General features: G+C 49.1%; 1 protein-coding gene across 3 annotated transcripts in view; it reads right to left on the bottom strand.

Moving 5' to 3' along the window:
- The window catches only part of LOC115656663 (dimethylaniline monooxygenase [N-oxide-forming] 5-like), a 28,792-nt gene extending 6,677 nt beyond the window's left edge, over positions 1–22,115 (bottom strand). Inside the window, exons 1-4 of one of the 3 annotated variants that reach the window (XM_030573697.1) lie at positions 21,816–22,115; positions 19,975–20,163; positions 19,369–19,531; positions 17,769–17,911 (exon numbers count right to left, since the gene is read on the bottom strand). In XM_030573697.1, the coding sequence (XP_030429557.1) occupies positions 17,769–17,911; positions 19,369–19,531; positions 19,975–20,163; positions 21,816–22,016 (696 nt within the window). In that variant the 5' untranslated portion in view covers positions 22,017–22,115. The remainder of the gene's footprint in view (positions 1–17,768; positions 17,912–19,368; positions 19,532–19,974; positions 20,164–21,815) is intronic. The other 2 variants (XM_030573699.1, XM_030573698.1) reach the window with 2 other exon arrangements.
- Between the last annotated feature and the right edge of the window lie 2,943 nt (positions 22,116–25,058).

Raw genomic sequence — 25,058 nt, forward strand, 5'->3', positions numbered from 1 at the left:
CCTCATTCTGCGAGGGCAGGGGCTCTGCAGGCTATCAGCTTCCTCTCCAGGGCCAGAGAAACTCAGCCCGTTCCCTTCCGAGGGTTGCCCCATCTGAGTGGAGTTCTTTCCTTTTAACTCCTCTTCCTGACCCAATTTGCAGATGCGGTGGGGCAGGGCCACCCTAGCCCAAAGCAGCTCCTTAACCCCTTCCATGCTAGTGCAGGGTTTCTATACCATGTCACAAGCTTCAGTAGTAACTTACTATTATTAGAAATGAGGTATTTAAGCGTATTAATTATTTTAAACAAAAAGATGTTCCCTGCCCCCAATGGAACAACAGATGGAGACAGGCTGACAGACAGGGGAGCAGAAAGAAATGATGAGACAATGCTAGCCATCCTGCTAGGAGGTGGTCTCAGCACCCTGGCTGCCTAACCATTTGAACTATCTTAGCGATGAGCACAGCGGCTGATCATTGGAGATGAATGCTTGGCTGCCCAGATGGTGGTGATGGGAGAGCTTTGCTTCCTCAGCGATGGAAGGCTGCTCTGGAAAGAAGGCTGCTGGGAAGAGATGGGGTCCACCTGATTAGAAAGGGGAAGAGCATCTTCACACACCAACTCACACAACCTAGTGAGGAAGGCTTTAAAGTAGGTTCAAAGAGGCCAGGTGACAAAAGCACAGATACACATAAAGGAAGGTGGCCTTAACAGAGAGCTAGATGTTGGGGGAGGGACATGGAAAGTTACAATAGGGTCATACAAACAATAAGAGGAAAATCAGTGGGTTAATCTACTCAATATCTTAGATGTCTATATACAAGGGGTATGAGGAATAAACAGGAGGAACTGGAATTATTAGCACATAAGCTAAGTTTTGACAATTGGATTCACGGAAACTTGGTGGGATAAATCTCATGACTGCAAAGTTGGTATAGAGGAGGATAGTTGTTCAGGAAGGATAGGCAGGGGGGAAAAGGGAGGAATTTCGTTTGAGATCCAGAAGGAGGTGAGAGGCAGATCATTTGAAAGTATCTGGGCAAAGATAAAAGGGGGAAAAATAGGGATGACATCATGGTAGGGGTCTACTCCAGACCACCAAATTAGGAAGGGGAGGTGAATGAGGCATTTCTAGAACAAATAGCAGAAATATCCAAAACGCAAGACCTGGTAGTAATGGGGAACTTTATCTTCCCAGAAATCTGTTGGAAAAGTAATGCGACAAAACACAAAACATCCAATAACTTACTGGGGACCTATGTTCCCTCTAAGCTGTGCGGCCGCCCAAGAGCCAATCAAGCACCATGCACTTGATTAGCAGAGCCCTGCACATCCAGCAATGTGTGTTCAGGAGCCCCTGCTCCTGCAGCTGCATTGCTCCTGCCCTCTGCCTTGGAGTCCCGGACTGCAGCTCTCGGGACCTTCCTGCTTGCTGTGCAGAGTGGAGGAGGGACCAGGGGGCACTGATGTCAGGGTGTCCCCTTCCTCACCCAAGTACCTCATCTCTGAAGAGCAGGGTTGGGGGACAGGGCTCAGGAGTGGAAGGGAGCTGGTGGTAGCTGCTGCAGTCTGAGCAAGCCTGCCAGTGAGTGCCTGTGTCCTTAAAGAGACAGCGCATGGTCTCTCATATACTTTCCCAGCAGCCAGCACACATACACACTGTCTGTGTCTCACACCCACCATCACACACACACACACAGTATGTGTTTCCCGCACACACAGTCTCTGTGTTTCTCTCTCACGCACACACAGTCTCCGTCTGACACACATACTCTCTGTCTCTTTTACACTCACCTCCCAACACATACTTGTGTTGCTATTGTTACTTCTGGGTACTTCCTGCAATGCACATATATTCTCTATAATTTTATTCTTTCAAAGTGCTGTTATTTTACTTTTTGACTGGTCTGTGCATTTCAGAATTTTATTTCTCTCTCATGTTTAAATTCAATTCTTTTAAGTAGTGAGTTCTAAAATGCCTAATCTGTCCTGGCTGCAGTAATTATCCTTATGGTAACTTTTAAAAAATATTATATTTATGCTTTTTTGTTTCTACTGGTGACGCACATCATCTCAATATTGATACACATAACAAAATTCGTTCCTCACATGGAGGAAAAAAATTAGAGGGAACATTGTTGGGGACACCTTTTTGTTTCAGAAAGTGGAGGAAGTAATGGGGGAGGTGGGGCAGCCATTTTAGACTTGATTCAGACCAACGGGGAGGAATTGGTTGAGAATCTAAAGGTGAAAGGCAATTTGGGTGAAAGTGATCATGAAGTGATATACTTCATGGTTCTAAGCAAAGGAACGAGTGAGAGCAGCGGAATAAGGACAATGAACTTCAGAAGAGCAGACTTTTAACAAACTTAGAGAACTGGTAGCTAGGTACTCATTAAAAACATAAAACCCATTATGTTATTTGCACTTGTTTGTTAATTAGTACTCTTTGCCTGCAAAGTACTCCCAAATACAGTCCTTGAAGGACAGCTGCTTTTTACTTTGGATTTATGCAAATAGACGACAGATGCAGCAGGGTCAGGGTCCCCACGCAGTGGAGTTCGGGGTTGGGGTCCCTGCCGCTCACCTCACACCCGGCACTCTGCTCCTGGCCCCACTCTGTGGAGAGGTCTATGGGTGGAGAGCACTGGGCATAGGGGTTTGTGGGGGGAGTTAGGTGGGGGGCACTGTGGTTCTCAACCTGCGGCCCACTTAACACTTTGTGGGCTGCACACGCAGCCCACAATGATAAATAGGTTGAGAATAACTGATATAAACACATTTTTAATATATGGCACAAGAACACACCTTTGTAAAGATAAGGAGGGGATGATAGGATAATGGATGAGGATGTTTTGTTTGAACTAGCAGGTACAAGGATAAGGATGGAAACTAACAACACCTGGAGTCAGGGCCAGTGCAAGGATGTTTCGCGCCCAAGGCGAAACTTCCACCTTGCGCCCTTCCCCGTCCCTGAGCTCCTGCCCTGAGGCGCCGCCCCTGCAGCAGCTCACCACCCTCCGCACTGAGGCACTCCCCTCGCCCCAGCTCACCCCTGCTCCGCCTCCTCCCCGAGCACTCCGTCGTTGCTTCACTTCTCCTGCCTCCCAGGCTTGCGGCGCCAATCACGGCGTGCTCGGGGAGAAGGCAGGGCAGGGGTGACCTGGGGCAGGGAGTTCCCCTGCGTGCTGCCCCCCCCTCACTTGCTGCAGGCGGCCCTCCCCGCACTCCCTTGCCCCAGCTCCCTCCGCCTAAATGCCGGCAGTGACCGGGGCAGCCCAAGATCCAGCCGCTGCAGTCGCTGCCGAAGAAAATGCCGCCTCCCAAATTCAAGCGCCCTAGGCGACCGCCTAGATCACCTAAATGGTTTCACCGGCCCTGCCTGGAGTGTAATACATAACTTGTTTGTATCACTGTATAAAAGGAGAACTCATAGGAGGGACATCTTTGTGCTGTCCTAGGGGCAGCATCCTGGTGTGCTGATTGAACTGGTACCATTGTCACAGGCAATTCATTCCTTTAGTGGAAATATAACAGTGTGCAGTGCTGATTTTTTCCTCCTTTACTTCTTGTACCACTGTTTGCGGCATTTAGTCTTTAGCTGAATTCACATGAATGTTTATTCCTTGTTCCAGATCATCAGCCTGTGAACTGACAGATGGAGCATTTGCAGGTGGAAGCCCACTGCTAAAGGACTTCCCCCAGCCTAAGGGGAGAATCCACAGAGTCCAGGATCTCAATTAATTACAGGGGACAACTAAAGATATAACAGGTCCCAGGCCTAAATCATAGAATATCAGGTTGGAAGGAACCTCAGGATGTCATCTAGTCCAATCCCCTCTTCAAGGCAAGACAAATCCCCAGACAGATTTTTACCCCAGTTCCCTAAATGGCCCCCTCAAGGATTGAACTCACAACCCTAGGTTTGGCAGGCCAATGCTCAACCCACTGAGCAATCCCTCCCCCCTTATCTGAAGGGAACCTGATGGGAACACTGAGCAGAGAACCCGGACAGCGCCCACTGCTCCTCGAAAGTGTCAAGGGAGCCAGCGGACACCGCCCAGAAGAACTCCACCTGGATGCGTGAACAGACAGAGGATCAGAAATAGGCCCTGGAATCGCAGGAAACCCTGTCAGTCAGTCAGTCTCCTCTCTCTGGTCTTGCAGATGGCCATTTTGGCCAGTGCTAGGAGGAGGCTGACAAGGAGGTCCTGCGGGCTTGGTGGGGCCACAGATGGGGAGTGCATAGATAAGGAGGTGAGGGGAAAAGTGCAGCCAAAAATGTAACAGGATGTTTAAGAGAAGCCAGAATAGGGGCTGCAACCTGGCACACTCCAGATACACGTGCGTCAGGGTCTCCCTCATGCTGCAGAAGGGGCAGGTGTCTGGCACCGGTGAACTGCGCCAAAAAGACGCCCGTGCTCACGGCTCTGTGAAGGAGCTCCCAACTAATATCCCCAGCGGGCTTTGGGATCAGGGTGGAATATAGGCTGGTCCACCGGGGTTCCTCACCCTCCAGAGGTGGCAGAAGGTCCCACCACTTCATGACAGGATGGGACATGAGGTGAGGACATGAAGGGTGTGGAGCACAAGCATATACAGATATTTCCTTGGTGTGGTCTGGAAATGAGCTGACTGCACTTCATTCAGCCGGATCACGGTGAAGGGGTGGGATGGCTGAGTGGGGCCATGGGGGCCCAATGAAAAGATCCGGGGGGCCTGGGGTGGAGGGTGGGTGGGGCATGTCCTCTCGCAGGATCCGGTCAAAGAAGACCCAAGCAATGGGCGGTAAAGCGGCCCTCACCTCTGAAGTACACGCTGGGGAGTACGAGGTCTGGAGAGTCCCATGCGCCGAGCGAGTGTCAGGGGGTCCAGCCAGTCTCCCCAGTCGTAGTCCAGGAGGTCTCCAACTCTGGTGACTTCTGCCAGGGCCAACCTTTGGTGCACCGAGGGGGACTCCGCCACCTGCACACAGAGCTGGGGGTTGTGTAGCAGGAGCTCTGTGAGGAGATCCACCCCTTTGGCGGCCGCCACGGACCTGGTGGCCGAAATCAGTTTCCAGATCCGGAGGAGGTCCTGGAAGAAGGCTATCAGTCCGGAGAGGTCTCGCAGAAGACTGCTCCAATGGAGATAAAGGAACTGCCAGTTGTATTGGAGCCCTCGGAGGTGGCGGAGGAAGGCGTGCTCCAGCATGCTCCACGCTGGACTACCTGCACCATACAGGAGCCTCTGCAGGGCCTGGAGGTGGAAGACATGGACTTGAGTGCGTAGGCACTTCAGGCCCTGCCCCGCTCCTCCAGGGGCAGATGGAGGACCCCTGCAGAGTCCCAGTGCATTCCTGGCCAAAAGAACTCTAGAATCACTGTCCGGAGGTTGGCCAGGAAATTCAGGGCTGGGACCAGGGTGTTGAGCCGGTACCAGAGCATGGACAGGACCAGTTGATTAAGCACCAGTGCCCTCCCTCGAAGGGACAGACACCGGAGTAGTCCTGTCCATTTCTGGAGCTGCTCTGTCACCCTTCCCTCTAAACCGTGCCAGTTCTCTGGCGGAGATGGATGTGTGGCAGAAAGGTAAATGCTAAGATAGAGCAGCGGACCCGCGCTCCACCAGATGGCTTGAAGTGCGGGTGCAGGAGTCTGGTCCTATTGGCATCCAGCAGGGGTGGGTGGGCAAAGCCCGCCCACTTCTAATGGACCTCCCCCCAGCCTAAGGGGAGGACCCACAGGTCTGGGACACCAAGTAATTATGGGGGACAACTAATGAAAAAACAGGATCGGGAGTGAGGTCATAGGGCTAAACGAAGGAACCTGATGGGGACACTGAGCAGAGAACCCCGGACAATGCCCACTGCTCCTCGAAGGGGTCAAGGGAGCCAGTGGACGCTGCCCAGAGGAACTCTGCCCGGATGCGTGAGCAGACGGAGGAACGGAAATAGGCCCTACAGTCGCAGGAAACCCCATCGGCTAACCTCCTCTCCCTGGTGTTGTAGATGGCCAGTTTGGCCAGGACCAAGAGGAGGTTGAGAAGGAGATCCCGTGACTTTGTGGGGCCATGGATGGGGAGCGTGTAGATAAAAAGGTGAGGGGAAAAGTGCAACCAAAACCGCAAGAAAATATTCAGGAGGAGCCGGAACAGGGGCTGCAACCTGGCGCACTCCAAATAAATGTGTGCCAAGGTCTCCTTCTCACCACAGAAAGGGCAGGTGCTAGGGACAGACGTGAACAGCGCCAAGTACACACCCGTGCTCACCGCCCCGTGTAGGAGCCGCCAACTGATATCCCCGGCAGGCCTCGGGACCAGGGTAGAGTACAAGCTGGCCCACCGGGGCTTCTCACCCTCGAGAGGTGGCAGGAGGTCCCGCCATTCGGTATCGGGGCAGGACGCGAGGGTGAGGTAGTGAAGGGTATGGAGCACGAGCGTGTACAGATGTTTCCGTGGCACGGTCTGGAACAGAACCAGCTGCAGATCATGCAGCCGGCTGGCAGTGAAAGGGTGAGGAGGCCGATTGGGTCCACGGGGCAAGGGCCCGATAAAAATGTCCATGGGGCCCGGGGTGGAGCGTGGGCGGGGCATGCCCTCTCGCAGGACCCGGTCGAGGTGAGCCCGAGTAGCAGGCAGTAAAGCGGCCTTCACCTCCTGAAGTACGCGCTGGGGAGTACGAGGTCTGGAGAGCCCCATGTGCTGAGCGAGCGTCAGGGGATCCAGCCAGTCTCCCTGGTCGTAGTCCAGGAGGTCTCCGACCCTGGTGACTCCCGCCGAGACCAGCCTCTGGCGCACCGTGGGGGACTCCGCCACCTGCACACGAAGCTGGGGATTGTGTAGCAGGGGCTCCGCGAGGAGGTCAACCCCCATGGTGGCCGCCACGGACCTGGTCGTTGAAAAGAGCTTCCAGGTCCGGAGGAGGTCTTGGTAGAAGACTGGCAGCCCGGAGAGGTCTCGTGGAAGACCTCTCGGATGGAGGTAAAAGAGCTGCCGGTCGTATCGGAGCCCTCGGAAGCGGCGGAGGAAGGCGTGCGCCAACACACTCCACGCCGGACTACCCGCACCAAACAGGAGCCTCTGCAGGGCCTGGAGGCGGAAGACATGGACCTGAGTGCGTAAGCACTTCAGGCCCTGCCCCCCCTCCTCCAGGGGCAGGTGGAGGACCCCTGCAGAGACCCAGTGCGTCCCTGGCCAAAAGAACTCCAGAATCGCCGTCCGGAGGTTGGCCAGGAAATATGGGGCCGGGACTAGGGTGTTGAGCCGGTACCAGAGCATGGACAGGACCAGTTGATTAAGCACCAGTGCCCTCCCCCGAAGGGAGAGGCACCAGAGTAGTCCTGTCCATTTCCGGAGCTGCTCTGTCACCCTTCCCTCTAAACCGTGCCAGTTCTCTGGCGGAGATGGATGCGTGGCAGAAAGGTAAATGCTAAGATAGAGCAGCGGACCTGCGCTCCACTAGATGGCTTGAAGCGCGGGTGCAGGAGTCTGGTAGAAGGAAAACACACTAGATGAACAGTTTTCTGTTTCCTGAGTGACCAGGGCAGAGGCTACCCCAGAGCAGTCAGGAAGGTGCTAGAAGCAATTAAGTCAGGCAGACTCCATAAGATACCTGGAACCAATTAAGAACTGATTAGAAGCAATCAAAGGAAACAGGCTAATCAGATCACTTGAAGCCCATTTAGAACTGGCTGGGACTAGTAGCAGGGCTTGCTGGTAGGAGCTGGGAGTAAGAAGGTGTGTTGTGGGAAGACTGGGAGAAAGAAGGTGTGCAGTAAAAGACCTGGGAGAACAAGCGTGGTCAGGTACCAAGGAAGGTGCTAGGAGGGGTCGTTTGGGGAAGTAGCTCATGTAGAAGGAAAACTACCTGTTTCCACTGCCAATTAGGGTCCCTAGGCTGGAACCTGGAGAAGAGGGCAGGCCTGGGTTCCCCTGCCCCACACAAATGCTCCCTGAGAAGGAAGATAGGGACTAAAGAGGGTTCTTAAACCAAACCTGGTGACTCGCCAATGATGAAGGTGACTCAGTAAGCTGTAACCCTTATCTCTATGAGAGGAGAGAGGCTACACTGAGGGTCACGGCAAACCCTTACTGCCCAGAAGTGCAGGATGGTACACATGCCACACATGATAATTCTGTATTTTCGAAAGCAGCCTGTCTCGGTGGTTCTTTGCAGAGTTCCTTTTTGTGAATTGTAATCAGTAGTTTCAGAGGGGTAGTCATGTTTATGATCAGTTTCTGCTTTGAAGCACTGAGAAAATCACTGCAGCTGTCATATCCCTTGAGACACAGGAGACACAACCAGCTATTTCTATGACACTGTAATAGTACTGCTCCCATCCTCTTTTCAAGGCATCTGTGGAGAGTTTGATACTGTCAATGGATCAAAAAACTGCAGCACTGGAGCTGATATCAGAATGGGCTTTCATGTTCTGGCATCCATGCTCATTCAGTGACCTTGTGGCGGAGGTGTCGTAGATGAGTTGTGGAAGCTACATAATTAGGCATGAACTTGTTGGCATAGTTCCTAGCAGCCTTTGAATTCCCTTTTTTATCTTCAGGTCTTGACATGTTCAGTATTGCCCAAATCTTTGTTTCATTGGGCAACACTTCCATTGAGGTCAGTCTGTCCTCCCAGGTATGTTATCGCCAAGATTTGAAATTGACATTTGCCTTAATTCAGTTTAAGGTTATTTGCTCTCACAATTTCCAATACTCTCTTCACTTGTTCCTGATATTCAACAGCAGTGCTGCCCAAATTATTGTGCCCTCAGGCTACACTTTCACGCCTGCTAGGGCCTCTCACATCTGGCTCATGTTCTGCAGGCAAACATATTCAGAAAGGAAATCTTAGGAAGCAGTATTATCAAATGGTGTGTTGAAAGTATAAGTCAGTAAGGTCGCAGATGACACTAAGCTGGGGGGGAGAGGCAGATACACTAGAGGACAGGGATAGGGTCCAGAGTGACCTAGACAAATTGGAGGATTGGACCAAAAGATATCTGATGAGATTCAACAAGGACACATGCAGACTCCTGCACTTAGGACGGAAGAATCTCATTCACTGCTACAGGCTGGGAACTGACTCACTAAGCAGCAGTTCTGCAGAAAAGGATCTGAGGATTACAGTGGATGAGAAGCTGAATGAGTCAGCAGTGTGCCCTTGTTGCCAAGAAAGCTAACGGCATATTGGGATGTATTAGTAGAAGCACTGACAGCAGATCGAGGGAAGTGATTATTCCCCTCAATTCAGCACTGGTGAAGCCACACCTAGAAGATTGCATCCAGTTTTGGTTCCCCGCTACAGAAGGGATGTGGACAAATTGGAGAGAGTCCAGCAGAGTGCAACGAAAATGATTAGGGGGCTGTGGCACATGACTTACGAGGAGAGACTGAGGGAACTGGGGTTATTTAGTCTGCAGAAGAGAAGAGTGAGGGGGGATTTGATAGCAGCCTTCAACTACCTGAAGGGGGATTCCATAGAGGATGGAGCTAGGCTGTTCTCAGAGGTGGCAGATGACAGAACAAGAAGCAGTAGTCACAAGTTCCAGGGCAGGAGGTCTAGGTTGGATATTAGGAAACACTATTTCACTAGGAGGGTGGTGAAGCACTGGAATGAGTTACCTGGGGAGGTGGTGGAATTTCCATCCTTAGAGGTTTTTAAGGCCCGGCTTGACAAAGCCTTGGCTGGGATGATTTAGTTGGGGATTGGTCCTGCTTTGAGCAGGAGGTTGGACTAGATTACCTCCCGAGGTCTCTTCTAACCCTAATATTCTATGATCTTAGAGCTCTCAGTGTCCAAGGGGATCTGCCAAAATCATGATGATGCATCTAATTTGCTGAAGAATTTGGCTCCTGTCATCTCAGACAATATTTTACTTCTTGTGGGCAGGTAGAAATGTTCTCTTTTTATGTTTTTGTTCAGCTCCTTAAGGTCCATGCACAGCTGTGGTCCCTCTCCTTTTTTCTCTATGATTTCTAAGGACTCATCCCAATCTGATGGTCTTCTATTCTCCAAATAATACCATCTGCCATGAGATGCAGAGATGCAGAAAAGGGCTGCTAGGATGATCCAAGGAATGGAAAACCTGCCTTATGACAGGAGACCCAAGGAGCTTGGCTTATTTAGCCTAACCAAACGAAGGCTGATGGGGGATAGGTTTGCCATCTAAAAATACAACAGAGGGATAAACACCTGAGAGGGAGAGGAATTATTTAAGTTCAATGTCAGTGCTGACACAAGAACAAATGGATATAAACTGCCCATCAACAAGTTTAGGCTTAAAATTAGATGACGTTCTCTAGCTATCAGAGGAGTGAAGTTCTGGAACAGCCTCTCAAGGGGAGCGGTGCGGGGGAGAAGGAGAGTAAAAAAAAATACTGAGCCTGATAAGTTTATGAAGGGGATCGTATGATGGGACTGCCTATAATGGCAGGTAAACAATCAGCAACTGCTAGTAGCAAAAATCCCCAACGGCTGGAGATGGAACACTAGATATGGAGGGCTCTGAGTTACTACAGAGAATTCTTTCCCAGGTGTCTGGCTGGTGGATCTCATCAACATGCTCAGGATCTACCTGATCACCATATTTGGGGTAAGGAAGGAATTTTCCCCCCAGGTCAGATTGGCAGAGATCCTGAGGGTCTTTCACATTCCTCTGGAGCATGGGGCAAAGGTCACTTGCTAGTTTGAACTAGAGTAAATGGTGAATTCTCTATGACTTGAAGTCTTTAAATCCTTATTTGAGAATTTCAGTAACTCAGCCAGAGGTTAGGGGTCTATTACAGGAGTGGGTGGGAGAGGCTCTCTGGCCTGGAATGTGCAAGAGGTCCAACTAGACCATGATAGTCCCTTCTGGCCTTAAAGTCTATGATCTCTTCTTCTAGTATCTTTCTTAAAATTGTGGAACTTTTCATGTTGCATATACCACTGTCTCTGTATCTTCTCTTAACCTTATCTTGTATGTTAGTGGGGGTGGGGGGGAGTGGCCCGGGGTGCCATGGGTGCTGGGGAGGGGGATGGCCCAGGGACACCACAGGTGCTGGGGAGTGGGGGAGTTGGACTCTGAGGAGGGGCTGCTGGGTGAGGAAAGTGGACGGTGGAAGCATGTGACTAGGAGAACCAGGCAGAGGAAAAGACGGGCCAGCGATGGAGAAATAGAACTCAGGAACAGGTTTGCTGATTTGGGAAATGAAGATGGAGCACAGCAGGCTGCTAAAGGACAAAGGGCGAGGAAGAAGAGGCGAGCAGCTATTCCTGCAGAAGGAGGGGAGGAGTCGATGGAGGCAACACCAAGTATGAGCCCTAGGAGGACTGTAAGGGCAAATACAAATCGAAAGGAATTGCGACCACCTGCTGTGGGGGATAGACCACAGAATCGCACTATCGCCAGGACAAGGCAAGTCTACGTGATTGGAGACTCTTTACTGAGAAGAGTAGATAGGCCTGTAACTAGACCTGATCGGGAGAACAGAAGGGTGTGCTGTCTGCCAGGGGCTAAGATACAGGATGTGGACCTGAGGCTGAATACGATCTTAGCGGGAGCGGGAAAGAATCCATTGATTATCCTTCATGTGGGAACGAATGATACGGCTAGTTACTCGCTGGACTGTATCAAGGAGGACTATGCCAGACTGGGGAAGAGGCTCAAAGACATCGAGGCTCAGGTGATCTTCAGTGGGATTCTGCCGGTTCCTAGAGCGGGGCGACGAAGGAGTGACAAGATTATGGCGATCAACAGATGGCTTAGGGAGTGGTGTTATAAGGAGGGCTTTGGGATGTACGGTCACTGGGAAGCGTTTATGGATAGACGACTGTTCACTCAGGATGGACTTCATCTAAGCAAGGAGGGAAATAGAATTCTAGGATGGAGGCTCGCCGACCTCATCAAGAGAGCTTTAAACTAGGAAGTTGGGGGAGATGGTTGGGAGATGTTCGGGAGATCTCCACGCCGGAATATAACCTGGAGAGGGAGGTAAACAAAGGGAGAGGGGATACCCTTGCGGTCCCAAGATTTGATCCAAGGAGGAATAGTGGAGTAGAAACCAGAGTAACGGGTGATGCTGGTGGTAAAAGGTCTCTGCACGACGGGGGAAAGAATGTCACTGACGCCAAACGCCGAAAATTAAAAGGTCTGTACACTAATGCGAGGAGCCTAGGTAACAAGATGGAGGAACTGGAGTTACTGGTGCAGGAAGTGAAACCGGATATTATAGGGATAACTGAAACCTGGTGGAATAGTAGTCATGACTGGAGCACGGGTATTGAAGGCTATGTGCTGTTTAGAAAGGACAGGAAGAAAGGCAAAGGTGGTGGAGTAGCCTTGTACATCAATGATGAAATTAACTGTAGCGAAATAAGAAGCGATGGAATGGATAAGACAGAGTCTGTCTGGGCAAAAATCACACTGGGTAAAAAAGCGACTAGAGCTTCCCCTGAGATAGTGCTTGGCGTGTGCTACAGACCGCCGGGATCTAATTGGGATATGGATAGAGACCTCTTTAATGTCTTTAATGAAGTAAACACAAAGGGGAAATGTGTGATTATGGGGGACTTCAACTTCCCGGATATAGACTGGAGGACGAGTACTTGCAAGAATAATAGGGGTCAGATTTTTCTGGATGTGATAGCGGATGGATTTCTTCATCAAGTAGTTGAAGTACCTACGAGAGGAGATGCCATTTTAGATTTGGTGTTGGTGAGCAGTGAGGACCTCATAGAAGAAATGGTGGTAGGGGACAACCTTGGCTTGAGTGATCATGAGCTGATTCAGTTCAAACTAGATGGAAGGATAAACAAATGTAGATCTGGGATTAGGGTTTTTGACTTCTCGAGGGCTAATTTTAAAGAGTTAAGGAAATTAGTTAGGGAAGTGGATTGGACGGAGGAATTAGTGGATTTAAATGCGGAGGAGGCCTGGAATTACTTTAAGTCGCAGCTGCGGAGACTGTCGGAAGCCTGCATCCCGAGAAAGGGGGAAAAAACCATGGGCAGGAGTTGTAGGTCAAACTGGATGAGCAAGCAACTCAGAGAGGGGATTAGACAAAAGCAGAAAGCTTACAGGGAGTGGAAGAAAGGCAGGATCAGTAAGGAAAGCTACCTTGGGGAGGTCAGAACATGTAGGGATAAAGTGAGGAAGGCTAAAAGCCGCATTGAACTGGACCTTGCAAAGGGAATCAAAACCAATAGTAAAAGGTTCTACAGCCACATAAATAAGAAGAAAACAAAGAAAGAAGAAGTGGGGCCGCTATACACTGAGGATGGAATGGAGGTTAAGGATAACCTAAGCATGGCCCAACATCTAAACAAGTACTTTGCTTCAGTTTTTAATAAGACTAGTGAGGAACCTTGCGATGATGGAGGGATGATAAACGGGAATGTGGATATGGAATTGGATATTACCGCAACTGAGGTAGAGGCCGTACTTGAACAGCTCGATGGGACGAAGTCGGAGGGCCCGGACAATCTCCATCCGAGAATATTCAAGGAACTGGCGCGTGAAATTGCGAGCCTGTTAGCGAGAATTTTTAAGCAATCAATAAACTCGGGGGTTGTGCCGTATGACTGGAGGATTGCTAATGTAGTTCCTATTTTTAAGAAAGGGAATAAAAGTGATCCGGGTAATTATAGGCCTGTTAGCTTGACGTCTGTAGTATGCAAGGTCTTGGAAAAAATTTTAAGGGAGAAAGTAGTTAAGGACATAGAGGCCAATGGTAATTGGGACGAATTGCAACACGGATTTAGTAAAGGTAGATCGTGTCAAACCAATCTGATCTCCTTCTTTGAGAAGATGACGGATTACTTAGATAAAGGAAATGCGGTAGATATAATTTATCTAGATTTCAGTAAGGCGTTCGACACGGTTCCGCACGGGGAACTGTTAGTCAAATTGGAAAAGATGGGAATGAATATGAAAGTTGTAAGGTGGATAAGGAACTGGTTTAAGGGGAGACTCCAGAGGGTCGTATTGAAAGGTGAATTGTCAGGCTGGAAGGAGGTCACTAGCGGAGTCCCTCAAGGATCGGTTTTGGGACCGATCTTATTTAAACTTTTTATTACTGACCTTGGCACAAACAGCGGGAATGTGCTAATAAAGTTTGCGGATGACACGAAGCTGGGGGGTATTGCTAACACGGAGAAGGACAGGGATACTATTCAGGAAGATCTGAACCACCTTGTAAACTGGAGTAATAGAAATAGGATGAAATACAATAGTGAAAAGTGCAAGGTTATGCATTTAGGAATTAATAATAAGAATTTTGGATATACGTTGGGGGCGCATCAGTTGGAAGCGACGGAGGAGGAAAAGGACCTTGGGGTACTGGTTGATAGCAGGATGACTATGAGTCGCCAATGTGATACTGCTGTTAAAAAAGCAAATGCGATTTTGGGATGCATCAGGCGGGGTATTTCCTGCAAGGATAAGGAGGTGTTAGTACCATTATACAAGGCGTTGGTGAGACCCCATTTGGAATACTGTGTGCAGTTCTGGTGTCCCATGTTCAAGAAGGATGAATTCAAACTGGAACAGGTTCAGAGACAGGCTACAAGGATGATCCGAGGAATGGAAAAACTGCCTTATGAAAGGAGACTCAAAGAGCTTGGCTTGTTTAGCCTGGCCAAAAGAAGGCTGCCGGGGGATATGCTTGCTCTATATAAATATATCGGGGGGTTAACGTTAGGGAGGGAGAGGAATTATTTAAGTTTAGTACTAATGTAGGCACGAGGACAAATGGGTATAAACTGGATATTAGGAAGTTTAGACTTGAAATTAGACGAAGGTTTCTAACCATTAGGGGAGTGAAGTTCTGGAACAGCCTTCCGAGGGAAGTAGTGGGGGCAAAAGACTTTCCTGGCTTTAAGACCAAGCTTGATAAGTACATGGAGGGGATGTTATGATAGGATCATTAATTTGGGCAATTGATCTTGGATTACCACCAGATAGGTCTGGTCAATGGTCTGCAGGGAGATGTTGGATGGAATGGGAACTGAGTTACTGCAGAGAATTCCTTCTTCGGTGCTGGCTGGTGACTCTTGCTCACATGCTCAGGGTTTAGCTGATCGCCATATTTGGGGTCGGGAAGGAATTTTCCTCCAGGGTGGATTGGCAGGGGCCCTGGACGTTTTTCGCCTCCCCTGCAGCGTGGGACACGGGTCGCTTGCTGGTGGTTTCTCTGCAGCTTGAGGTCTTCAAACCAATTTTGAGGATTTCAATAACTCGGTCCTGGGATAGGGGTTGTTATAAAATTGGATGGGTGGGGTTCTGTGGCCTGCCTTGTGCAGGAGGTCAGACTAGATGATCAGATTGGTCCCTTCTGACCTATGAGTCTATGAGTGGGAGACACCCATTTCCTGTGGATACATTATTATATGATGCTATTAATACTTACATATCTGGTTCTCATTGCCTTTCTGTCTTTCTGTGGCATACATCCTCATAATAAGACCAAGCCCCTTACACATGTGTAGGCCGAAGATGTTTGCTTGCCTCTATGTACCACCACAAACTCTTGTTTTATCATCTTCCCTTTCTATTTAAGTGTCAGCATGCACTCTCCCAACACTGGAATTGTTCCTCCATCATAGTTTTTCACAGACACTTTTGACTCTTCCACTTTTATGGTCTGCTTACGTCTTTCTATTTCAGTTTCTGTTACTACATTTACTTATGCCCCAGTATCTATTCTGTATGTCCTATAAGTAAGGCTATATTTTAGTCATGGGTATTTTTAGTAAGAGTCATGGATAGGTTGTGTGCAGTAAACAAACATTCATGACCTGTTTCTCACTTGTATTATATACCCCTAATTAAATCTTGGGGGGGGGGGAGTGGCCCGGGGTGCCATGGGTGCTGGGGAGGGGGATGGCCCAGGGACACCACAGGTGCTGGGGAGTGGGGGAGTTGGCAGGGCTGGCAGGCTCCCTACCTGGCTCTGTGCCTCCCCAGAAGCAGTGACATCCTCCTCTCTCAGGTCCTAGGCAGAGGTATGGCCAGGCAGCTCTGCACACTGCCTCTGCCCAGCTCTGCAGGGACAGTGCTGACAGGCCAGAAGCAGTGCACAGAGCTGCCTGGCTGTGCCTCTGCCTAATAGCTGAGGGAGGAGGATGTTGCTGCTTCCAGGGGACCCCCCCCGCCAGGTAAGTGCCATCCAGAACCCTTACCCCCTCCCACACCCCAACCCCGAGCCCCCTCCTACACCCAACTCCCGCTGCTGCTGGGAGAGAGGGGTGCAGTGGCCTGAGACTGCCCCAGCAGCAGCTAGTGCAACTGACCCAGGGGTTGCCTGAGCTGTTCAGGCAGCCTCTGGGCCAGCTGCACCAACCACTGCCGAAGTCATGGAGGTCCCAGAAAGTCACAGAATCTGTGACCTCCATGACAAACTTGCAGTCTTACATATAAGTGGCTAACTAAAATGTGCACAAATGGCAATCTTTTGAGTTTTCAGCCTTTTCCATTACTGTACCTAAGAACAGATCTTCTTCTTCAGATGATATAGTCTCATTATATAATGATTATAACATTCTTTACATTCCACTAGTACAGGGCTAAGCAACCTATGGCATGCGTGCGGAAGGCGGCACAGGAGCTGATTTTCAGTGGCACTCACACTTAACAGGTCCTGGCCACCGGTCTGGGAGCTCTGCGTTTTAATTTAATTTTAAATGAAGCTTCTTAAACATTTTAAAAACCTTATTTACTTTATATACAACAATAGTTTAGTTATATATTATAGACTTATAGAAAGAGACCTTCTAAAAACATTAAAATGTATTACTGGCACACAAAACCTTAAATCAGAGTGAATAAATGAAGACTCGGCACACCACTTCTGAAAGGTTGCCGACCCCTGCACTAGTATATCTGGACAATGTTAACAAAAGCCATGAAAGTTAGACATTTTTAAATCAGCAGGTCCAGGTAACTTGCATCTAAGAGGTTGTACAAGTCCATCTAGGACCCCGGGTATGTACTCAAGCAGCTAGACAACTGTGCTGCTGCGGCTCCACTGGTATAGTTATTCTAGCTAGATCAAAGGTAGCTGAGGTATGTCTACTGTGCTGCAGTCACACCTCTGATTGCAGGGCAGGTATAACCTTAGAGGCAGGCATTTGCCCTGACAAACCATGTCATAAGCATAAGCATGTACTTGTGAGTAAATGCCTATATCTGTGGCGAAATGCCTATGCCTTCTCCCTAGTTGCCATTAAGTGCCTGCAGATCACAAAGAGAGTGGGTGGTATGAACTGTGTCCGGGGCACACGTTCCATCCCCAGTAGAACTGGAATTCAATGGTCATTTTGTTGGGAGCAACACTGACTCAGAGGCTTGCTGGCCTTGCTCACTCAGGTTGCGGGGTATTTTAGCAGATGATAACCACTGTAACACAGCAGGTGTCGGTTCTCAATTCAGCATTCCCCCAGGGTGGTCTGTAGGCCTGATGTCCCTTGCAGGGTCCCTAGGCAAAGCAGAACGAGTACGAACTTTGATGCATAGCAGATTGAGCAAGTCTGCATGGATGGGCCTTCCAGATCTGCTCCCCATTCCTCACTGCCCTCTCTATTGCCCAGTCTCCTGGCACACCACTGAAATCAATGGGAATTCCACATGAGGGTCAAACGCAGGAATTGTAAGATTCCCCCAGTGTGGATTGGAGAGGGAATGGGGCCCCGAGTGTGGTTGCACCCTGGAGGGGAAGTATAGCCATGGGGGGGAACAGCACTCAGCTGCTGAGTCAGCAGAAGTCACACAGTGATCAGCCACAACATTCTGACCATTCAGTGGTGTAAAATAATTCTCTAAACCAAACCTGATCTGCGGTGTGGCTGAGCTCCACTGCCAGGTCTGTTCCTGAATTGCCAGTGCCGATCACAATGACTCTCTTCCCCGAGAACTCCTGGGGCGTCTTGTAATCCCGGCTGTGGAAGTAGCGGCCTTTGAACTTTTCGATCCCTGCAAAGAAGAAGCGGAGCAGCTGTAGGTGTGCCCCATGCCTCCTGCATTGTCCTGGGGGTCTGAGATTCAAGGAAATAGCAGGACTGCAAGGGTCTGCAGCATTCTTTGGGCAGAAGTGACACACAGCAGTTAGACAATCCATGAGTGTGTAAAACTGAGTCAAGATCCCTCCTTGGTATATGTGATATCATCATCCTGCTTGTTCTCCAGCCAAGCACAGAGTGCCCCAGGAGTAGACAGGGACCCCTCGATTTCCAATGCAAGTGACAAGGAGAAAAAAAAATCTTTTAAAACTCTTTCAGGACTTTAAATGAAATGAAGCAAATGAGGGCAGAAGCCAAGAGTTTCCCCCTCCCACTTTGTAGGTCACCTTTAAAGCTGGACTGCACAAGGAAACTGGGCTGCGGATGACACTCCCCTGGGGATCTAATATGCAGCTGGATTTGGCTCTGGATTTGCTTCTCTTTGCTCATAACCTCTGCAAGCGCCATCTTCATTTTAACCCTTGTGACCACATGTACAAGGAACTTTGGTTTGAGAATTTGGAATTTTCATTTCAAATTTTTAACTTATTTTTCATTTATTCATTTTATTATTTTTACCTTACTTCATAAATTCCCAATAGTAATATTGCATAATAGGACATCATGGTTAAAATATTCCATTTTCATTTAATCTGTTATTTTTAAAATTGGTAAGGACAGGTACTATTTAATAATGATTGAAATACTTTATTTCCTTGATCATAGGGCCTTTGGTTTGTGTCACAATTGAAATGTGAAACTATTAATTTTCAAAATCTCCTGTGAAATGGAAATTCTGAGTTTTGACCAGCTCTAATACTGCCTCCAGGGTCCAGGCCTCCAGGACACAACAGGGCTTCCACTAGGAGCCTCTGCAGAACTGCCACTGTCTCCATCAGGAAACCCCTCTGGTCCCAGGCCACATGAGAGGATGGAGGGACTGGAACTAGAACATAACATATGGAGATGCAGAGAGACATAAAGGGTTTAGTTTCAGAGGGGTAGCCGTGTTAGTTGGTATCAGCAAAAACAACAAGGAGTCCTTTTGGCACCTTAGAAACTAACATATTTATTTGGGCATAAAGTTTGGTAGGCTAGAGCCCACTTCATCATATGCATGGAATGGAAAATACAGGAGCAAGTATAAATACATGAAAGGACGGGCGTTGCCTTACCAAGTGTAAGGTCATTCTAAAGAGACAAATCAATTAACAGCAGGATACCAAGGCAGGAAAAATAACTTTTAAAGTGGTAATGAGCATGGCCCATTTCAGACAGTTGACAAGAAGGTGTGTGAGGTGGAAATCAGTATTGGGGAAATTAGGTTTAGGTTTTGTAATGACTCAACCACTCCAAGTCTTTATTCAGGCATAATCTTATGGTGTCCAGTTTGCAAATTAATTCCAATTAGTGTTGCACTCCGCATCCTACCTGGGAAGGAGTCCAGTGGCAGATGGGCGTTGGTGTGATGGCCGGTGCAAACCATGACCCCATCAAAGATGGCTGACTCCTGCTTCCCTGCTGTCTCTGTGACAATGTCCCACTGGCCTGTGGTGGAGAAATCTGGGTGTTTTGTCACACTGACCACGATGGTCTGGAAGGAAAAGGGCACTCAAAGTTGGCACCAGGGAATTTCATCTGTTCCCTCGGAATGGAGCCCCTGACACTAACTTCCTCCCCGTGCCTGAGTCAGCAACCCAGCCAGGAAGCACAAGGCCAGTGCACAGCTGGGATCAGCAGCAGGAGGCCAACTGGGCTCTGCTGGGTTTTGCCTCATGGCCTCTGTGGGCTCACTGGCTCCCACAGGGAATGGGGCTGCAGCGACTCCTGGGAGCTGGGCTGTAACTTCCGCCAGGCAGCCCCCAGATGAAAGGAGGTCCCAGAACAGCTCCTCTGGTTCTCCTTGTTCCATGAGTGTGAGATGTTTCCTCATGGGGGAGGTGCAGGGGGGAATTCTTTCACCTAGATCTTACACATCTGTGCATGCACTCTCTCTCTCTCTCCCCTACCCCTGCACACTGGGACAGCTCTCCTCACCTTGAAGCAAATGTATTTCAGAAGGTCGAAATGGTCGGCATACATGCGGAAATACTCCATGATTTTGGAGTTGTGCATGTAGTTGGGGAAATTGGCTGGGATGGGGAAGTCACTGAAGCACATCATCTCCTTGGAGGTGTTGATAATGACAGATTTGTAGATGCTGGCCCTGCCCTCTTCGGGATTCTCCTGCAGGGAGCAGGAGAACATTATGAGTTGTAACATTAACCATGTGAACTCCCAAAAAACTAAAGTTCTACAAGTTAAATAGCCAGAATTACTGACTCCGTCTGCAGCAGCTGAGGTGACAGTCATCTTTCGAGTGTGTCTTTGTCATGTGATGTTAGCCTGGGGTGCAGTGGGTACACACTGACCTTTCTTTAAATGTTCTTTAAATCCCCTTTGGGGATGACAAATAAAACCAGCAGGAACAAGGAGATCATATGATCACCTTGAACTTGCAAGAATCCTAGGAAAACCTAAAGCACAGTGAATTTAGGAAGGGATAATAAAAAATAGATGGCTGGCTGGAGTCATTTCTAGCGTACAGAATTACTGGCACTGGTTTATAGTCCTTCCTGAGATAAACCACATCTTCCTCAATGTGACTTATATTTTCTGAACTATTTGACTTTTATGCCAGGTGCCTAAATCACAAGCAAGACCAAGAGACTGTAGAAAGAATCAAAGGTGAATTTTTTACCTCATGAAGATTAATGTAGCTGAGTTTTTTCTCTAGGTAAATGCCTAGTGAAGACCAGGCATGTTATTTTGGCCATGAGTTTAACTCAATCCCTGGAGGGCCAGAGAGCTGTTTAACTCCTAGGAAAACTTAAGTTCCTGGTCTTCACTGTTTTATTACCTCAAGTTTGTGCTGTTTACCTCAGAGTAACTCTTTTTCCAGCAGTGAAGACAAGGCCTAACTTGGTGAAGTGTATACCTTGCCCCAACGAGCTTAACAGGTTCACCTCCCCAACAGGAACATGTAGAGTTGCCAGTTTTGGTTGGATGTGTTCCTGCAGGTTTCATCACAAGACATAATCTTTAATTAAAGATTAATCTTTAATTTCTGGAGACTCCAGGACAATCCTGGGGGGTAACCCTGGGGACACTGCCTGAACTGAGATTCCATTAGGTTATTTGCTAGTAGGGAAAACTCACCATAAACATCACTGTGGGCAAAGCTCAGAGGAAACTGGGCATCAGAGAGTCTAAGCTGAAGTAAACTTCTCTGAGCAGGGAGGGGGGCAGCAGAAGCAGGGTAGACTGTGTATGTTAAAGCCAGAGGGCATCTCTTTCAACTTGCACCTTCTTCCAAGTCTGGCGCACATTAGTTACACCTCTGCAGGCTCCCTCACACATTGGTAAGGGCCTGATCCAAAGCCTCTAGGGTCAGTGGAAAGATTCCCGTTGACTTCACTGGCCTCTGGGTCAGGCCCGTAGCAGGTGCACACAGGCTTAAGGGAGCCTGAAGCCTGGTCTCTATGACAGTGTTTATACAAACTCTTCCCCCCGTGGCTAGAACCGGCTCAGCAGCACCTGGTGCAGATGGAGCTCTGGCTGCAACAGCCATTTTCAGTGCTGGAGCTCCTGTGGGGGGTAAGTGCAGCGCAGCTGAACTGGGGTTAGCAGCGCTGGGGATATTTGTACAGCTCCCTAGCACGGTAAGGCTGTGGTGGAGTCTGACACATGGCTACTGGCCCTTCATTGTTTTGCTCCTAAGCAGAGGTTGGAGCATACAGAGAAATGCTCGTAGAGAACATTCCCCCAGGGGAAAGGCTGGAAACACTTTCATTTCCACCCCACCAAGCGAGTCAGGACTGAGAGAAACTCTGACCCACCTCAAATCTCCAGAGCCCTCCAATGTCGCTGCTTCTCTCGAAGCAGGTGGGCTCCAGCCCCTCGTCCAAGCAGCATTTAATGGAGCTCAGTCCACAAATGCCAGCTCCAATAACTGCAACCCTCTTCTGTGCCATGCCGTCTGGCTTCAGAGTGCTTTGCCAGCCACCTGGGAGAGGGGGAACCTCGGCCGTATTCCCCATTGGTGCAGTTCAGAGCTGGAGGAGTTGCAATTACTTGCCGACTCCGAATGAAGGAGCAGCTTGAGTCAGGGCTGCTCTCTGATTGGGCTGTCTAAGGCACTGAATTCCTGGGCAGGGAGGATCAGAGGAGGGGCGGGACCACTTCAGGGACCACTTCTCTCTTGCTGGAAATGCAGCTTGGCTTAGTTTCATAACAAAGTAATTTGCTACACTAGCAGCCAGAATTTACAGGGCTCCTGCAGCCACCCTCCCCAGAAAGGGCTCATTTCCCCGATCTAACCATGCTTAAAGTACTCTGAAAAAAATGGGGGCTTTGTCACCGCCACCCTATTTACCCATCTCCTCACCCTGCAATTAATTCTTCACCCGTTCCCCAAATAAATCCTGTCTCCTCTAAGTCCCCTATCAATTCTGCCCCCACATCTGTTCCGCCTCTCTGACTCCCCATCAATTGTGCTCCCAGCCTGCAAGCAAGTCTGTCCTACCAATTCTGCTCCCCAGCCACACCTCTGCTCCGCATGCTGCTCCAGGGGCTCTTTATCCCGCCTGCCCAGACCAGGTGCTGAAGTGGGGAGGGGTGGGGTACAGAGGCACTGTCCTATCCCTATTGCTCACAGGATAGGGAGTAGGGGGCAGAGCAGCTGCATCCCTCTGCTCCTCCTCCCCACCTGCAAGTGCAGTGTGGGCTCCTAAGGGGAAGTGTGAGAGCTCTGTCTGCCTCCTGCAGCAGCTTTGATTGGCTGCTGTCCCCCAGGAGGCGGGCAGTGGGAAAAGCAGCCAATCAGAAGGGGGTCTCCTGCTGGGAAGTATAGCAGGATGTGCAGCTCAGCCCTAGACTGCTCTGTAGAGGATGGAGGACTATTAGCCAGGATGGGCAGGGATGGTGTCACTAGCATCTGTTTGCCAGAAGCTGGGAATGGGTGACAGAGGATGAATCACTTGATGATTAGCTGTTCTGTTCATTCCCTCTGAAGCACCTGGCATGGGCCACTGTCAGCATAGCCATTTTTATGTTCTTATGTAGAGGTTAGGGTGACCAGATGTCCCAACAGTCCTTATTTTAGGGGACTTGTCCCATGTCCTGACCTTACATTGGTCGGGATGCACTTCGTCCCGATATCGGGGGGACTGTGGCAAGCCGGCGCCGCCGGCGCCACTCACCTCTCCTCCTGGGGGCCCTGGGGCAGTGCAGCTGAGCTCCTGGCATGGAGGCGCCAGTCCGCAGGCCGGCAGGAGCCTGCAGAGTGCAGCCCTGCCCCAGGCACACAGAGGCAGCAGGAGGTCTCCGCTCCGCTGCGTGCTATGGCGAGGTGGGGCTTGTAGACGCGGGTAGTGGGCGCCGAGGGGATAGAGCCCCTCGCTCCCCTGCCCCCTCCTCACATGCCCGACTTGATCCGCGCAACCCTAGCAGCCAGAGGGACCTGCCTTCTGGATGCTTCCTGGGAGCTGCTTCAGGTAAGCACCGCTGGGACTCACCTGGCCCCCTCTGGCAGGTCCCTCTGGGGGGGCTCCTGGCCAAGCAGGGGTGAAACCTGGCAGCCAAAGGGGGGGGACTTTCGGGGGGGAGGGCTTGGGGCAAAGCTGTCGAGAAGGGAGCGGGTCGGGGAGACCAGTACCAAGCCACTTGCCTTTTTCCCTGTCTGCAACAGATTTGGCTTTATCTTTATATTAAGGAGCAAGTCACACTCCACCTCAATCTGCAGTGAGCACAACTCCTGAGTGAGAACATGAAAAATTTTATATCATCACCTCTTGGAGTAGTACTATGCTATGAAGTTTTACTGTGACTTTATGAAAATGTCTATTTGAATCTGTCTCTTTAACTGAAATATTGCACTACTGTGTATGCTACATTTCTGAGCTTGAAATAAAACCATGATAAATTTGCCCTTTTAAAGGAAAACTACAGTGATTAGTTCCAACACCTTGGATAGTTGTATAAATATTTATTAGACAAGAATATATCAAAATTACTTTTCTTCAGAAATAACTACCATTCTTTCCTTGGCTTTATAGCGCTGATATTAATGACATCTAAAAAGATGGAATAAAACTTTTCTTCCTGACTGGTTTTGAAGAATTCTGAATGCAAAATTTGGTCACTTTGTGGCTAGGTGGATTCTTACAGGTTTCAGGAATCCTCTCAAATACCCCATGGCCAAAAAGTCACCCAAGTAGTAGTATGTTGATGCAGTCTCTGGATTCTAGCAATATTTTTGTTTCACCTCAGAAATAAAATACAAAAATACATTAGATTTTTACAGTAAACATTTTGTAAAAGATTTCACATAGATATTTTTTAAAATATTTATAAAAAGTTGTGGCATAAAATTCATCAAATTGTATTTGAGTAAATATTTTTAAGATCACCTAACCATTTTAGTGCAATACTTTCCATTTTGTTTTTCCTAGGTTAAGAATCATCCTTCACATACATAGTTAGTGTAAGCAGTCAGGATGAGCGCTACCCTGACATCTGGTGGTGAATTTGTAGGGAGTGTGGAAAGAATTTCAAGAATTTCAAAGTGTGGAAAGATTTGCATTGGCATCCACCCCCACTTAGCATAAGCCCACAGCAGACTGGGATGGTTATTTTAACAGCTCTGGGATCCCCAATTTCTTTGTTATTGGGGCAGGAGGAAAAAAAAGTTTGTCACCCTGATTGTGTGAATGGGGAGCTGTGGGACTGCTTTGTGCCAGAGATGACTCAACCTCAGTTGGGTGGTACTTGCTAAACATGGCACATGGGTTCCAACTCCCCATGAATGGAGAGAGGTTGGAGATTGGTGTGTGTACCTGATGGTATGGGCCCCTTTTAAGGGCCTGGAACACCAATTGCATATGTTCCTTTCTCCACTGTTAAAGAGTAGAGCTAATTTTGATTCCATTAGGAGTCCATCTAGAAATTGTTGAGCTGAATTCATGTTGAGCCAATGGTGCACCAACACCAGGGCTCCCCTACTAAAACCTGAAATCACTGAAGGAGCTGAGCTGAGATCACTGAGTGCTGTGTTAACCTGTGGGGGAGCCTGAAGACCTATT

The sequence above is a fragment of the Gopherus evgoodei genome, chromosome 8 (assembly GCF_007399415.2).
Source record: "Gopherus evgoodei ecotype Sinaloan lineage chromosome 8, rGopEvg1_v1.p, whole genome shotgun sequence".
Lineage (NCBI taxonomy): Eukaryota > Metazoa > Chordata > Testudines > Testudinidae > Gopherus > Gopherus evgoodei.